Here is a 17214-nt window from a genome sequence, read left to right as displayed (position 1 = left end):
TGTCAAAATGATATTTACTATTTCAGACATCATAATGCAGTTAACAGTTTCTAATTGCCTACAGGTGTTTATGAAGTATATCTGCAGCCCCTCTTTGGTTATTTGTGATGTGTAGAATTCTCATCACTATTGAAGGCAGAATTTCTTCAGATCCCTTACAAGCCATAACAATCTTTACCAATTTCCCTCTCTTGTAGTTTCTTGAAAGTCTCAGTCTGAACTCATCCAAGTGAAAGGGTGGTTTGTGGTCTTTCCTTCCTTTCCTCTTTCCCCTGTCCACTCATCAGCTTGCTTCATTAATTCTCTATCCAGAAAACACAACTGTATTTTGTAGAATCCAGTCTGGATCAGTCACCAGGACCAGAGGTTTTGTCTTCCAAGCTTTCAGACTAGTTCTGGAGTAAGAATACAAGTGAGCAGTCAAAACTTGTTGGTAGCCTCACACCGCAATGAACAAGGACACACGTTTAATTTTGCAGCTACTAAGATTGTGGAATGAGCAGGCACAAAAACAGCTAGGGAGGTGATTGAAGCCTGGGAAACAGGACCCTCATCGGTCAATAGGAGTGCTGATTCATCACCAGTCTATCAAGTTCTTAGAAGGTGAGGGCTGGGCAGCACAAGGAACTACAGCTAATGACTTAAAAACTACCATCAACACACTCCAATCAATATCTAAAAAGCCACTTACAACAGGCACTATAAATACCAGAGAAAAGCACACTGCTGAAGACAAGTTCCCTGAAGATGGGTTCCAGCACAAGTCTGAAAGCTTGGAAGAGAAAATCTCTGGACCCAGTGACTGATCCAGGTTGGATCCTGCAACTTTATCCTGGGACAATACTAATTTGTGACAACTGTTATTTGTTCACATTGATGATATCTATTATAGAGTACCCTTGAAGGTCTTGTTTCAAAAGCCTTAAAAATTTAAAATGCAACGGAGCAGTGGGTGCATAGGTAAAAAGAGGAAGAAATAGAGCGTAGAAATAAGTAGTGCCTTGGATTTTATATAATTATTGTTGCCTCTCTCAACTACTTTATAGTGTATTTGCATATAGTATTACAATGGTCCTCAACCTGTGGTCCGGAGACCCCTGCGGGACTACGATATCATCATGGGGTTGTGCAGGCTTGAAGATATGTTATGATTTAAATCTTGAGTTCAGTTGTGGCGGTTCTATGGCCATGCTCTGTGGCCACAAAGTATTTAAAGGGCTCCATTGTGGTGAAAAAGTTGAAAACCACTGTAGTATTACAAAAACAGATCAAGTGGCATACAGGAATAAATTAGACCACCAGAGTTAACAATCAAAGAACCAAATCTGGGATACAAATTTGGAGTTCTTTCCTCAGAATTTAATGAATAATAGTTGAGGTAGATACTTTGATGGAAGGTGGGGATTCAAAGGCCTTACCTTTAACAGTCCTCTCATAACTATTCCCATATCTGGCTATTTGGAAAAGATCCATCACGGATCACCTGGCTCATGGGCATTTGTAATTTAACTTTCTCCATTCTTTCCAGGAAGAGAAAAGACCTTGAAAAGGAAGACATTCTACAGAAGGAACTTTTATGTAGGAGCTCTTCACGGACAGACCAGCCTGAGCTATTTTACTTCATTATTTTCCTCTGGGCAATAGTTTATTGCTTTTTACTCCTTCCACAGCTTGTTAGCAGCCCACTTTGATCTCTGTGAATGCATCAGAGTAATAAAAGATAGCCGCTTGAGGTTTATGTTTATGTGCCCATAATCCTTTCTTCAGGATGTAGTAATGCCTGCCAAAGGCAGGATTAAGAAGGAAGGGATTAAAGCCCATTTGGGTTCATTTTGTTCCTGCAAAGACCAACCAGAAGCCCATTAGCAGAAAAATAAAGCAAAAGCACCTCCTTGCTTATATTATCCTAGCAGTGGATACTCACATACATATTCCTTGTGATAATTTGTAGCCATTTTGATTAATAGTCACTGGTAACATTATTCTTTGTGAATTGATCTAATCCTCTTTTAAAACTGCCCAAGTTGGGGGCATTACTACATACTGTGGCAGGAAATTTCATAGACCTCCTGAAGGAAATATTTTTGTCCATTCTGTCCTGATTATCCATCATTCAACTGCATTGGAAACTATAGTTTTAGTATAATGAAAGAAAAAATATTCTATTTTATTCATGTTGCATAACTTAACATTGACATCTCCTTCCTCACCTTTTTCTAAATCAATAAGCTCAGATCTTGTAATCTTTTCTTATTGGGCTCAGAGATGGTTCTATGGGTATTCTTGTTTTACTGTTGCGTTATATGACTTTTTGTGGACATAATATATATTTGTATAGAGAGATCTACACAGAGTGAAGACATTCGGTTAATGAATTCAGGATTTTTGTACATTTATGCCTTGCTTTGAAGGATGCAAAATAAAATGAGCAATCTTGTAGGGAAATCTGTATTTAGAGTGTTTTGGTCTTTCTTCAAAACTTACTCCTTTATTTCTAGCTTATTTGCACAGCCACGAAATCTGATACATACACACAGAACCAGTATAGGGTAGTGGCTGAGATAATGGACTAGGACTCAAGAGACCCAGATTCTAATCCTTGCTCAGGAGAAAGAGAGATCTCACCAATATTGGAGCAAAGGAATTTGCTGTGGTTGTTGACATAACAATCTTTTAATATTTAATCTTGAGACTATATCCAATAAGAACAATGCCATTTACCAGCTCCTTTATTTGGCAGAATACGGATAGGGATGCCAGTATACTTTTTGCCACCTCAAGGAGGCAGATAGCACTTTCTTTCATTGGGAAAAGCCCATGACTCTCTTATTAGAAAAAGTTGGGAAGCAATCTATGCTATTTTCAAGATAACTCATACATTATCTCTGCTGAAACTGGCTGGGGAATTCTGAAAGTTGAAGTCTACATCTTAAAGTTGCCAAGATTGAGAAACACTGGATTGGATAGATAGTAGATTACAGATTGTTTATCATACTGTATATGTCACTTAATACTCATTACATAAGCTACATTATACAAATGTGTTTCCTGTATTGTAATTTGGGAAACCACTGAAAATCACATTTTATATTATAGAAAAAAAATGTGTGGACAGAGAAAGTTTACTTAAAGTACAACTTTTATATTCTATCAGTGTATTTGATGCTGGTGTTTGCACAAAAGAAGATAATCTTAGTTCCGGAAATAACATATGGGTAATCCTTATTTACTGACCACTTGTTCAGTGTCTATTTGAAATTACAACAGTGTTGAAAAAGAAGACATGACTGGTCCTCAAAGTTGTTGCCTCAAAGCATCCCTACAATGATGGGATCACAATTCAGGCCCTTGGCAAGTAGCATAGTTCAAAATCAGAAGAGGAAAAAAAATTGAGGGAAGGAGAAAGGAAAGGTCCTGAGAATATCAAATTCAATATATAGGAGGCATGTTCCTGAGGGCTCATGCTCCATTAATTCTCCTAAAATTCACGTTTAAAACAAAAATAACAAAAAAGTTATCCAGAATGAAATCAGCACATTTTTATTCACTTGTTTGTACAATTAATTCATTGGTTGATTTAAAAAATCATTAAGATGTCATACTGAGGTAATAGTCACCATGTCATTCAATGGTATTATCCAGATCCAATAAAAATTCTCCAGGAGTGGTATCTTAGCAAGAGATACACTCTTCCATCTTGCCAACTGCTTGGTCATCTTGATTAGATTTATTCATTGGATTGAGGCCTGTGCTTCCAAATCTGGAATTCATCTTCTAGAATTTCGATTATGTTTCCTGATCTTCTAATTCCAGTGTTTGTGGAAACTTCCACCAACATCACTCAAATATTGAAGGTAGAATCTGTGGATCCTTAACTTCATGTGAAGATTTATTATCACTGTTACTATGCTCTCTGATTTCTTAACATTCCAATTATGGCCATTGACTTTGGCAGGAGAATCTGAAATCAAGTTGCACAATAGGCATAATAAGCAAAGAGGATACTGGTGGGGTTGGCAGATTTAGTGATGGAGAAATGCTTCAAATGTTAAAAAAAACATAGAAAGCTTTTTAAATTTGCTTTCCCCCCCAAAAAAGCCTATGGACCAATTATAAAAATTTGAAATGAAATAATAACTGTGCTTACCTTTTCACATAAAGTAGCATGGATATCCATTTTTCTTGCTGCAGTGTTTGGTGCTTGTCTGAATAAGAGAAACCGCACAAGAACTTTATTCAGACAAGCCCAAATGCACTGAAGCAACAGCACAGCAAAAAACAAAAAAGTAGAGCATCTATGCAACATATTCCAACAAAATGGATATCCACGCAAACTTATCAAAAGGTCCGTGACGGGTGGGATTCAACTAGTGTTACTACCGGTTCGATCAGAGTGAGTTTTGCTGCGCGTGCACATAAACCAATTGCAAAAAACATCAGCTGTGCCGCCCGGACAGCTGACAAGTGCTGCATGCAGGTGTGCAGCATTTGAAAATCCTCTTCTTTCCTGCTTTTTCAACCTAAGCTGTGCCATGCAAAGCAGCTGAGGTTGAAAAACAGGAAATAAAAGGACAGCCAAGAGCCCGGGCAGGTGGGTAGGCCAAACAGACAACCAAAAGGTCATTGCACCAAACCGGTTCAGTGTCTGCCGCTCTTCAGAGCTACTAGTTCTATAGAACCGTGCCAAACCAGTAGCATCCCACCCTGGTCCCTGACCACTCAAATGCATACAGCACAACCAACACAAATCCTAAGAGAGTTATGCTACCATGCATCAAGAATATCTCAGAAACCACCAATAGACTACTACAACCACATGGAATCAGTGTAACACACAGGCCAACTAAAGCCCTTCAAAACATCCTAAGCCAGGGGTGTCAAACTCAAGGCCCGGGGGCTGAATCTGGTCTGTGGGGTGCTTAGATCTGGCTCAGAGGGGCACCCTGGAAATAGTGAAGGACCGACCTGCTGTGACTCTGCCAGAAAGAACAGAGTTCAGGAGCTTTTTCTGGTGGATGGCTGCAAAAGGCCATTGTAGTCGAATATGGAGCTCAAAAACAGAGCTTTTACTGGTCTTGCCTTCTTCTGTTAGAGACAATGGATCCCCTCCATCCTCACCTGGGCCACCACAGGTGCCCCTGATACAAGTGATTGCAAGCTGGTCATGCCTACCCTGGCCACACCCACCTGGCCCCCAGGGTCAAACACAACCCTGATGAACCCCTCAATGAAACTGAGTTTGACACCCCTGTCCTAAGCAAATGAAGACCCAGCAACTCCAGTAACAAAAACAGGAATCATCTACAATCATCTACAATATAGTAACTGCAACACCCACTATGTAGGACAAACAGGCAGAATACTGGCAGAACGCATCCATGAACACCAACGAGCAGTCAGAAGACGTGATAAAAACTCGTTAATTTCACAACATATAGACAGACTTGACCATGGTTTCAATTGGGAAAATGTGACCATCCTGAACCAAGCCAAGTCCAAAAATTCCAGGGAATTTCTAGAAGAATTTCTCTAACAAATTAGCCACCAACACACACATAAACATTAACTACAGACTATGCAAAACAGTCAACAAGCCAAAAAAGGGAACAAAAAGACCCAAGCACCTCTCCATCAGCAATCAGCACCCAGATCAGCATAGATTAACTCCAGTATTAATATCAGACCAATAATCAAGTAAACAATACCCCAGTCAAGAAACTGCCAAAGAAGCCAACAGAAAATAGCCCAACCTAAGACTCTCTAAGACCATCCCCACCAAAACTGACAGGGCAAGTTATCAGAATATGCATGTATTTTTTTGCACTATAAGACGCTCCAGACCATAAGACATACCTAGCTTTTGGGGAGGAAAACACCGGAAAAAAATCTGCCTCTTCCTTCCAGCAATTTGTCTCCTTGCAGCAAACAGCAAATAGCCTGGTCAGCTTCAGCACAGCCTGATTTAGCATGAGCAGCTGATTGGCGGTTAGATCGGATTCCAGAATACTGAGGATCAACTGTTCCAGGCTGCGGGAATCACCGCAGCCTATCGCCGCTGCCGTTCATACCATTCACCACCTAGAACAGGCCAAAATGGGATGCGCGGAGGCCTAAAACGGCCGAGGTGGGGCAGCAGCTGGCAGGGGCTTTAGCAACATTCTCTCTATAAGATGCACATTTCCACCCACTTATGGCAAACTTACGGCAAACTGACAGCAACTGATCCTAGCACTGATGATGTTACCTAGTTTGGGTAATGAAATGTCTGCAAGAAAACAAGCAAGCTCAGAGAACACCAAGGAACCCTCAGTTTCTAACTATCTATTTTTTTAAAAATTCTTTTTTTACTTTAATATAAAATAAAATTTATTTTTTAAAAAAAATAGAAGTGCAAACACATTCTACCCTTTCATATTATTTTCTGCTTCAACATGTGAATGTTTGCAATTACTGTTTAAAATTTAAGAGTAAATAAACATTAGATGCACAATTGGAACTGCAAATGGGATCTGTTTGCAAAACAAGTCATACTTTTAAAAAGAGGATGCAATACTGAACAGCTTAAAACATTTTTATGTTCCAAGTCTTCAAATAAAAGAGATGGATTTTCTGTGCTAAATTGTTTCAATTTACTTATTTACTTCTGAATATAACTGTTTAGCTTATATTAAGGAAGAGAAAAAATCACATGAAACAGACTAGGAACAGTGATAAAGACATGAATTTGAAGCCAGGGATATATAATGAAAGCCTCTGCCCAATAATTACATTCCTTAAATCAATCAGTCAATCAATCAATCAATCAATCAAACTAGCTAGCTGGCTCATCTAGCTAATGTATTCTTCTATTCTAGCATTTATACTCAAATGCATTGTTACCATTTTGGTAAAACTTTCTGAAACATGCGTACAGAAAACTAGTGTGAACATTCTTCCCCAAAAGGGAGGGTGAGGCAGGCCCTAACATTCCTGGACTTTTGGAAATGTCTGAAGAACTTACTCTGCCATCTTGCTTGGGGCTCACAGAGGATCACCAATCTATGCGGCTCATTAGAACCTTGAAGGCCTTCCTCCCACCTTTTAAACTTTCAACTAATGTTGCCTCCAAATAGAATATTTATATACAGTTTTTATGTTTTTATATTTTACTTGTACACCACCCAGAATTCCTGTGAAGGAAGCAGACGGTTCCTAAGTTTGACATACAAATAAACAAGTGACATTTCACAATTAATTTCAGAGGATATACCTGCAATACTATTCAGTTACTTAGAAGTCAATTCCATAACACAAGGATCTTCATCTCTGATTGCATATTAATAAGCATCCAGCACAAAAGCGTTTTAGCCAATTTCAATGCAGTCTTTAGCTTTTATTCAGAAATGCTAATATTTTGCAATCAAATGGCCTTTAAGCCACTAGAGAGTATGTGGGCCACCAAGAAGAGACAAATATCTGGGTTCATTCTCTGACATTTCCACCTTCAACTATAACAGATATTGAAAGTCTATTTGTTTGTTTATTTTCCCTTTATTATTTTTTATGAATAACTTAAGCTGGTAAACATACCTTATATTCCTTTCTCCTATTCAACAATTGAGAGTGATTGTCCTTGTGCCAGTCACTTTCTCAGCCTACCTCACAGGGTTGTTGTGGGCAAAGAGAGTGTGGCTGGTCCAAGGTTATCCAGCCAGCTTTCATGCCTAAAGTTGGACTGGAACTCAATCTCCTGATTTCTTGGCCACCACCTTAACTATTAAATTATTTCTGAAAGCCACCTGCTTTCACTTTGCCTTTTAAGTTGCCAGATAAATGTTTCCATCCTTCAATGACTAATTAATGTAAATTGCTCCTAATTTTTTTCCTTCTCATAGCAGAAAAATGGAATCCTGTAGAGATTATGAGCTCTGACTTTATGTTTCAGTTCTAACCTGAAGAGGTCTATAATGACCTGCAGGGCAAATCTGGTTCACATCAGCTACTACATTAATTTTTAGCCTGCTATTTAATACAGGTAGTTCTCAACTTATGACCACAATTAAGCCCAAAATTTATGTTACTAAGTGAAACACTTGAGTTTTGCCCCATTTTATGACCTTTCTTGTCACAATTGTTACGTGAATCACTGCAGTTGTTAATAATATGCTTAAGTGAATCTGGCTTCTCCATTGACTTTGTCAGGTTGCAAAAGATGACCCTGGGACATTGCAACCATCACAAGTCATTTGCCAAGCACCTAAATTTTGATCACGTGACCATGGGAATGTTGCAATAGTTGTTAAGTGTGAAAAAGGGTCATAAGCCACTTTTTAAAGTGCCTTGTAACTTCAAACGGTCACTAAATGAACTTTTGTAAGTCAAGGCCTGCTTGTAAAGTTTTAGATTTTTTTTTCTGTATCTGCCACAAAAAAAATCAGTCCAGCTACTTCAATTATGTATGGTTCAGATGACTTCTCTCCCTACCTCAAATGCCTCCATTCTTGCCAAAAATGTATCTCCTCCTCTCTAATGCCTCATATAGCAACTTTATAGTATTTAACATTCTACATCTTATTTTCCCCTTGACCATTTACTGTTAGCTTTCTGATAGGCAGGTACATACAGAATAACTTTTTGAACCACCAGTCTCTTACCTAAATGAAAAACAAATCACACTACGTTGTCCATCTTGATTTAGTCCTGAGTCTAATAAAACAAAACCTTTACTTCAACCTCTGTAAGCTCATTGAGCATGTAGACTGACATTGCTTTAATAGAAGCAAGACAAATTCAGCTGGATTGGTTTATGCTTAGATGCTATTCTTGATGTCTGTATGAATACATAGAATCATATATTTATATTTCAACTGTAACTACTGAAAATCTATTGAGTGGATCAAAGAGAAATGAATTCTGAAGAGATATGGTTTCTCTGCCTGTCATGCTGTTGTAAACAGAGAGAATTATGTTGATATAAAGCTACTGGTGGCAGTTTTGAGATGGATAGTATTAATGTAAGACCTGTACAATGGGGTGTTGGGAATCTGCTGGATCCAAAAACCTATAAATCCCTCTGATGGATTCCAAAACTGTGCCTTTTGAGTCATATCAACCTACATATGAAGTTATGAAAGTCTATCTTCTCCTGCATTCTGGGTTTCCTTTTCTAGTTTTGGACACAGAAAAATATTAGATGTTATTTTCCTTAAGAAAATTGGGAACTTAATTTTATACATACATCAGTCATTTTTCAGTGGAGTAAGCTCTCAAAAGCACTTTAACGTTGCCTGTTGAAAAAGCATCTTTGCGATAACCTGGATGACTGAGAATCTCCAGACACTTTAAATTCAGGTATCTTTCATATCTATTCCTCTGGCTTATAGTTTTTTCATATTCTGCATAATGCTTACCCTGAAAGGGACATAAAGTTAATTTTGTTAATTTCCAACAAATAGGGGTACCTAAATTTTGCCTCTAGAATAATGCATGAGCTTTTTTGAAACTCTTGGGATCACGAGTTACATGTAGGAAGACTGCAATTTCATACATTCGAAGAGCGCTACTTTCCTCTAGAAGACCCAATTCTACACCGTTGGCGCAAGCACAGCCTGCGAATACAAACTCTTTGGCTTCTTCAATAAGGAAAAAAAAGCAAGAAAGCACTTTCTTAGGGACTTAAGATCCGGCCATCGGCGCACGTGAATTTCTCCTGCAAACTCCTCCTCCTTCTCCCAGCCGCTTTCCAACCTCTTGGCCGTCTCCGACATTCCGATTGGCTAATCTCTCCACCTTTGACCTCTAACCCGGCTTGCCTCGCCAATCGCGCTCGTTCTTTTATTTTATTGAGTAAACGGCGAGGAGGCGGACGGGAGAAGAAAAGGGCACGCGGTGAGAAAGAGAGAGAGAGAGAGAGAGGGAAGAGAGCGAGCGAGCGAAGCGACGTGATGTTAGGTGAGTTCGTCGCGTGGGTGTCGCGAGCCCGGACACGCTGCCTGAGGAGAGAGAAGCGTTGACTTTTCAGGCTGCTGTTTTGCGCCGACGGCGTGGCATTGGGCCTTCTCGAGGAAAGCGCGGGGGTGGAAACCCCCCCCCCCTTTTTTTTGCGTAGGCAGGGGCGGGGAGGAAGCTTGTCGCAGCCGGCCCCAGGTAAATGGAGGAACCTGACAGTTGAGAGGAGGAGGAGGCGGCGGCGACCAAGGTGAAATGGCGGCGGCAGTTACCAATGGCGGCACAATGAGGCGACGCCTGTAACCGGGTAAACTCCGGACTGTCCCACCTGGCAGGTAGGAGGCGCCGTTGGCCCTTTTCTGTCGCTCCCCGCCTCTGGTTTCGCTTCCTTGGGTCGAGTTGGCTCTTTCCAGGTTTTACTCCCTGGCTTGAGGGCCCAGCATTTGATGCTTGGCTGGAGTTGCCTTTCTTTCCTCTCATCGGAGCAGCTGGTCGCCACTTGGGAACGCCGGGTCGAAAAAACCGTGTTAGAAGCAGCCTTTGTCTTCCACCCGAGCGGGTGCACTCGAGGCCTCTCCTTAAGTTACCCGCCGGCCTCTCTTTTTCCCCCGAAGGTGGCGCGGTTTGGAAAAAGAAGGTTTTTCCTTCTCTTCTTCCCACGACCACCTTCTCTTTAAAAAAAAATAAAAAAAATAAAAAAAATCACAAAATCGGTTAATCCAGGTACATATATCTTTGTGTTATAATAAGTTGGCTTTGAGCATTCTTGAAGGAAATTTGGGGTGGGGATTTATGACTTTTTTCCAATAACATCTGCCAGTTATACTAGGCTTTCCTATCGATCTCGCCTATTTGGGTGCAGTGAATTGGGGTTGATAACGCAACAATTACCGCCGTTTTGTTTCAAGTTCGAGGCGGTATTATTGTTAACTCCTCTCTGAGTTGGACGTGAATAGCTTTGCTAGAGTTCACCAGGACCTACCTTATTTGCCATGTTAAGTTAATCTTTTGTAGTGGATTGAGAAGAAGGACATTGGACACCGACTTTAAAGAGATCCTTTCATTCAGAGTGATTAGCTGCCATTTTTCAAATTCTCTTCCTGCAATGTCTGGGCCAGAACATAGGAAAATTCTACATTTATCCCTCTTTCTTTTTTCCAGTTTCCTCCCCTGCTTGTTCTTTGATGCTACTCTAAGTGTAGTTTCTGAGAAATAAGAATGCCTCAGTATAACGTGGGACTACAGAGATTTTATTAAAGCAATCCTCAACCGTCTAAATATAGATAGCTTTGAAATAGATATATGGACATCTAGTAAACTCATTATAAACCTATGTCACCCATATCTGTTTTTTTTTTAAATATCTATGTCAGGACATTGTTGCAAGTATTGTTTTTTCCCCCACTACAATTCTTAAACTAACTTTTCTTTAACCTCTGTATCCCTCTCAAGTTGCCATTGGACAAAATATGCCTATCAGTGTAACAGTTTTGTTGTTTCTGATTTCTAGTTGCCTTCTGTCTGGCAAATTGGAAACAAGACCCCTTAACACAATGTAAATAACAGTCTGTTGTAGAATTTTTTTAAAAATGCTTTATCTCTGGAAATGTTATATGTAAATATATATTGAATTAATGCTTCAAATTGTGTTTTAAACATGGGAAATCCTAGGAAATTGAATTTGATTGTCATTGTTTTTAATAAATAAATCAAGGTTCAGGTAATATAAACTGTCATATTCCCAATTTGATTTGTAAAGGAAGTTCCACAAATGCTCTGTGGCAGTTGTATTTTGTTATAGATAAGCATATTTTTAAAGTTGAATTCAATTGATTTTTGAGCAACGCAGGAAGAATACCTTCTTAGGGAAGTTTATTAATGCAAATGCAGTGCACAGTATGTGTTGTCTTATCTACAATTCCTTTGGACCTCAGTAGTGAGAAGAACCTACTTTTCTCATATTAGACTACAGGTTACATTGACTTGGCATTGTTGTGACATCTGTTAATCGTTACACTATGAGATATGGACCGGTACAACCAGATTATACTTTGCTCTAAGCCAGGAACATATACATATAGTGTAACTGAATGCAATGCTTTATTTTTTCATTGCAAAGCCAAGAAATTTAGTTAAATCTGTGGCTTAGGAAAGCAGATACGAAATTGCAAAACAAGATACTGCAAAGCATGTACTTGCCACAAGCATTTCTGTTCAAGATAAAAACTGGACCCTGCTACACAGATTTGCAGAGAAATGAATGTATGTGATAGTCTTATTAAACGATTGAGAGGGCAAAAAAATGGAACTGGTTAACATCTAATAATATGAATGCATTCCTTGTATGGTTAGATCTTTCCCAAACTGAAGCAAGTGTTTAATATATAGTGAAAATGTTTACAGAATGGAAAAGTCATTAGTAATTCATAGGGATATAATCAGTGCCATCAAGTACTTCTGTTCATTCCTACATCTCTATTCTCTGGAATGGGTTTTGAGAAAAAGAGAAATAAATGTACGCTGAATAAAGGCAAATGTACACCATTCAATAAAACCCAAATTTAAAAAAATATCAGCTATAGCACTCAATTATTGGAGTGCTAAATGAATAATTGTAGCTGTAGCATAACCAGAAACAGCCATTTTGATTATCACTTAAATAGAAAATTAGGATGGCATCTTTTTAAATTCTCTTGTATTAACTGAGGAGAAAGTGGAGGTGATTTGTAGTATAATGACAACTTCTAATATTATACTTGTAGCACAAGATTATTTAAGATGGATATGAAACATTATTGTATTGCCATCTTTTGCTGCAATGAAAAGACCTTAATTCTTCTTTTAGATTAGTCTTAACAAATATTCCTCTGGTTTATCCTGTTTAGGATTTTTGAACAGAGAGACTGAAAGGCTAAAGACTACTAAAAGGCTAAATAAAGACTTTTGGCTTTTTAATATCAAAGAGAATTCAAACATCACATTTTTCTGTATTTAATTTCTCTACCCCCTAGTTTTAATAGCTATACTGTAAACACTAATATTGCTTTATAGCATATAGCAGCAGAATTTAATTTAAAAGCTTGTCTAAGCCATAAAATAAATGTTAGACTGAAAATTGAAAATGCTATAACTTATTCTTTGTTTTACAATGAAATTTCATGTCAGCTTCTTAGGACAGAAATGAAAATTAAAGGTGAAAAAAAATGAGCAAGCTGACTGTATCCAGATTTTATCAATCCACTCTTTATTTAAAAGATTGTGCTGTAAAGTTGCCAGTACTCTTAATACTGAAGGATATGTCCACAGGGTATATTAAAAGTTGGTTTTGCACATGTATTTATTATTGCTTCATTTATGCAAGACCTCTATAGGGCAAAAACTTGACAAAGCATATAGAGATTCATTTTAATCAAATTATCACAAGAAAATTAGTGTTCTTAATGAAACACAGGTAATCTCTTAAACAGTTTTACTGCCATTTTTCAATGTGAGAAACGTGTTCAAAGAATCTGTTATAGCCTTTTCAGGGTTGCATAATTCAGGGCAAGTTTTCTTAGCAGCAATGCAGTCTTCTAGTATTATTCACATGATATAACAATTTTTAACTAAATACTGAATAATTCAAATATTATTTAAGAGACTTTGTTTAGCAAAACAAAACTGGAGAATTGATAATACATTTTTGAGCACCATGTTGAACAGTGGCAAAATTGTAGAAAATATACGACAGATACAATTTGGAAAACTGTTGAGGGCTCTTAAGTCATTAACATATTTCTATATTTGCTTTGTATAAAGTATTTGAAGTCTACATTGATGTCACTTGGATTTTCATGACAGTCTCTATTCATAGCTTAGCGCCAGGTTGGAAAACAGTTTTACCCCTCGATTTGCATAAAGCAGTCAATCCCCATGTCTACCTCTTTCTGTAAATATATACAGTACACATATAAAAAGACATGCTCTCTTTCCAGGTTTTGAACACAATTGCAGGGAAGAAGCCTTGTCATTCTTTGTGATATTTCTGTGAGTTATTTTTGGAACAGTGATCTGCAGAAGATTGACCGGGAGATGGGGAATGAAATGTGCCATTCCAAATGTCTCCCAAACATGTTGTTAGAATATGCTTTTTTTTCCAGCACTATTGAGTGCTTTTTCATAGTATCTTTGTCCATTCAGCAAACTGGAAGAAACTAATAGTTCATCCTTGCAATCTACCATATAAGGCTGCAAAGAAATTTTGAGAATTGCAGTATATGTTGCAAGATACAGTACAGCATACTGGCTGTATATTCATAATATCTACCTTGATGGATGAGAAGAGTGATATTTCACGCTCCGTTTCTGCTTCTAATCACTACTTAAGAACTGATTATTCTTAATTATTCTAAGATGGTTAAGACTTAAGTGAAAAAAAAGTATTGGGACGATTTCTTCATCTAGAATGAATTCATCCAATGTAAATATTGCAAGAAAAAATGCTTTTAATTCCTAATTATTGTCATATGAGAGAGAGGGGTTGAAGCCAGGAGGAAGTGCTTGTTTGTTGTAGCCCCACATTATAGAACAGCTTCCCCATGGAAATTAGACTTTATGTGTACTTTATATTGTTGTTTTATGCATACACTGCTGAGTACTCCGCAGTTGTAGCAATATAAAAATCTAATAAATATTTCTTACCAGGATTTAGCAATGGAATGTTCTTCAGAATGATCTGCATATACAGTTACATTTGTTCCTTTTTTCCATTGTCGTCATCATGGTCAAATTGTTAAAATACTAATATTTTTAGATCAACTAATTGATATTATTTACATTCATCAAAATACGAGTGTCTACAAGTTATCTTCCTCTGTGTATACACTCTTAAACTGACTTGGTCTTAGATTGTTTTGATGCTGGAAAAATTTCAATCACAGAGGGAAAGTATTTCTGTAGGAGAAAAACACAAATGCCAACAGATTCCTTCAATTCAAAAGAATATAGACATCCCCGAAATTCCACTTAAGATGTTACTTAGCCTGATAAAGAAACATTTGGAAACCAGCTCACAAGCTGGGAGGACAAATCTTCAAATATTACCTTAATAACGATAAATTTTAAGATCGATTTAGATCTGGATTTGACAATCTTTTGATATCAGTACTATCTAATTGTATTTAGAAATTGAAGACACTATGCTTGGATTAATTTTTTTCTCTATTATACTTGAGCTTTTCTATTTTTATTTGAGAAAAGGCAAAATTAACTGTCAAATGAATTTGCAGTGGATTTGTTTAGATTTAAAAAACGGTTGAGATTTTATTTATATCCTACTTTATTTTATAAGTAAGATGACAAACACACACTATACTCCTAATTTCTTCACAACAGTAACCCTATGAGGTGGATTGGGGCTGAGAGAGCGCAACTGGCGCAACTGGTCCAAAGTTGCCAGTGGGCTTTCATGACTAAGGCTGGATTAGTTTCCTGGCTTCTAATCTGATGCCTAAACCACTGGACCAAACTAAGATAACATATATCACCCAGACTTCTATATTCAGAAATCAAGAAAACATATATTGCAATTATTGGTCTTTCATGGCCTTGGTCAGTTGCTTTTTTCCCCCTCTCCATTCAGTGAAATATATAAATAGACAAATAGTAACTATGTGTTCAAAATGCAAGGAAATACAAATATCTGAAAAGTAGCTGAATTTTTTTCTTACTTCATTTGACATAGTAAATTATAAATTTGATATTTGTCTATTGAGATTCTTAATCATCCAGGTCATGAGTGTCCCAAAGATGTTTTTTCCCAAAGGCAACTGGACTTTCTTTTTTCCTTTGAAAACATTTTAGTTCTCATCCAAGAACTCAGAACTCAGTTCTAACAATTAGAACTGACGAAGCTTCCTGGATAAGAAGTGAAATATTTTCAAAGAAAAAAACCCAAGAAAATCCAGTTGCCTTTTGGAAAAAAAGCACCTTCAGGACAATGCTGATATTTGTTACATGTACAAAAGAAGAATTTTATGTTTTCTACCGTTACCACATTTATTGTAGAAGCTATTGGTAGACTTATTCGGCTTTGCTGTATTATAGATGAATGGATTATCTGCTCGTTTTTTATTAGATGGTACATTTTTCAAGATTTTCTGTCTGCTTCCACAAATTATTTTGTAAAATTAATTCAAAACATCTAAAAGTACTCCTTTTGCAACCGTTTTCAGAATGCCCACAAGAGGGGCTAATCTGATCTATACTGTGGGATTTGTAGCAATTCCTCATTAGATGTTCTATTCAGCCTAGCCAATAACTGGTTGGAGTAGGTAGAGATTGCACACCAATGATCATTGTATCGGCAGCAACTCTTGACTTCTGTTCTCTCCCACTCAGACTCAGACAGCCTTTAGATCAGATATATCCAACCTGTGGGCCGCATGCAGCATTAGACAGTAATAATAATAAAAAATATTTTAAAATTAACTATATTACATATATTTTATATTTGGCCCTGGACAATTCATTTTCACTTAGTGTGACCCGGGCAAGCCAAAAGATTGGACAAGCATGCTTTTAGATACCGGAAAGGATATTGACAGCATCTCCTTCAGGCCAAGGACAGTGATGTATAATTAAGTATCAGTAGCATATTGATGATATCAAACTTCAAACTGCCAAATGACCTTTCCCAGGGGATTCCAACAGATGCTAACAACAGGGAAGATAGGACTGACTCATAGTACCCCTCATATCAAGAGCTAAAGGCCAACCTCTGTTCCTCCACAAGAAGTGATTTAACTTTCCTGTCAACTCAAAACATTTTGTATACACATTTTATAGTTGTCAACAGAGAGAAGGGAGGGGGAGTTTCAAAGAGCAACATCAAGGGTGACAGTGAACTATGTATCTCAGAGTTACGTATTTCAGGCTAATGCCAAAATGTTAACTTCTAATAATTTTTAGTTTGGGGAGTATGGCTCGAGGCTCATGATTTAATTGGAATAACTGCTGGAATCCTGACATTTCCACCCTGAGCAAAGTGTGAAACTATTAGAAAACAATCTCTCCTGTCCCCAACTCTTAGAGGGAGTTTCATTTTGCTCAATGAAATTGTGTTCAATAATATCAAAAACTATGAAGACGTCCAGTAAGACAAATTGTCCAGTAAGACACACTACTCCTATAATTGATTGAGAAAAATATACATAAATATATAAAACAATCTGCTGTTAGTTTCCTGTTTTGAAGCTCAGCTTTATAATGTAGAATATATTCTGTTTATTTTGTTAATTTACTTCCCCT

The 17214-nt window shown here is 37.6% G+C and overlaps 2 protein-coding genes and 1 long non-coding RNA gene across 6 annotated transcripts in view; 2 read left to right on the top strand and 1 right to left on the bottom strand.

The window, feature by feature from the left end:
- CLMN (calmin) overlaps window positions 1–2451 on the top strand; it is an 82056-nt gene extending 79605 nt beyond the window's left edge. For both annotated transcript variants that reach the window (XM_026717000.2, XM_087922137.1), the window contains one exon: window positions 1529–2451. In XM_026717000.2, coding sequence (XP_026572785.1) covers window positions 1529–1691 — 163 coding nt within the window. In that variant the 3' untranslated portion in view covers window positions 1692–2451. The remainder of the gene's footprint in view (window positions 1–1528) is intronic.
- A 1096-nt stretch (window positions 2452–3547) lies between these two features.
- Window positions 3548–17214, bottom strand: part of LOC148128257 (uncharacterized) — a 299527-nt gene continuing 285860 nt past the window's right edge. Inside the window, exon 8 of the long non-coding RNA XR_015741137.1 lies at window positions 3548–3961. This is a non-coding gene — a long non-coding RNA (uncharacterized LOC148128257). The remainder of the gene's footprint in view (window positions 3962–17214) is intronic.
- The window catches only part of DICER1 (dicer 1, ribonuclease III), a 61265-nt gene continuing 53850 nt past the window's right edge, over window positions 9800–17214 (top strand). Inside the window, exon 1 of one of the 3 annotated variants that reach the window (XM_087922128.1) lies at window positions 9800–9930. The gene's annotated coding sequence lies outside the window, so the exon portion shown is untranslated. Of the gene's footprint in view, window positions 10263–10336; window positions 10651–17214 lie in introns of those variants that run through there. The other 2 variants (XM_087922125.1, XM_087922126.1) reach the window with 2 other exon arrangements.

Source organism: Pseudonaja textilis, chromosome 1 (assembly GCF_049901715.1).
Source record: "Pseudonaja textilis isolate UNSWEBS1 chromosome 1, rPseTex1.2, whole genome shotgun sequence".
In the NCBI taxonomy this organism is placed as follows: domain Eukaryota; kingdom Metazoa; phylum Chordata; class Lepidosauria; order Squamata; family Elapidae; genus Pseudonaja; species Pseudonaja textilis.
The sequence above is the reverse complement of the archived record's forward strand: the minus strand, read 5'-3'. Positions and strand labels throughout refer to the sequence as shown.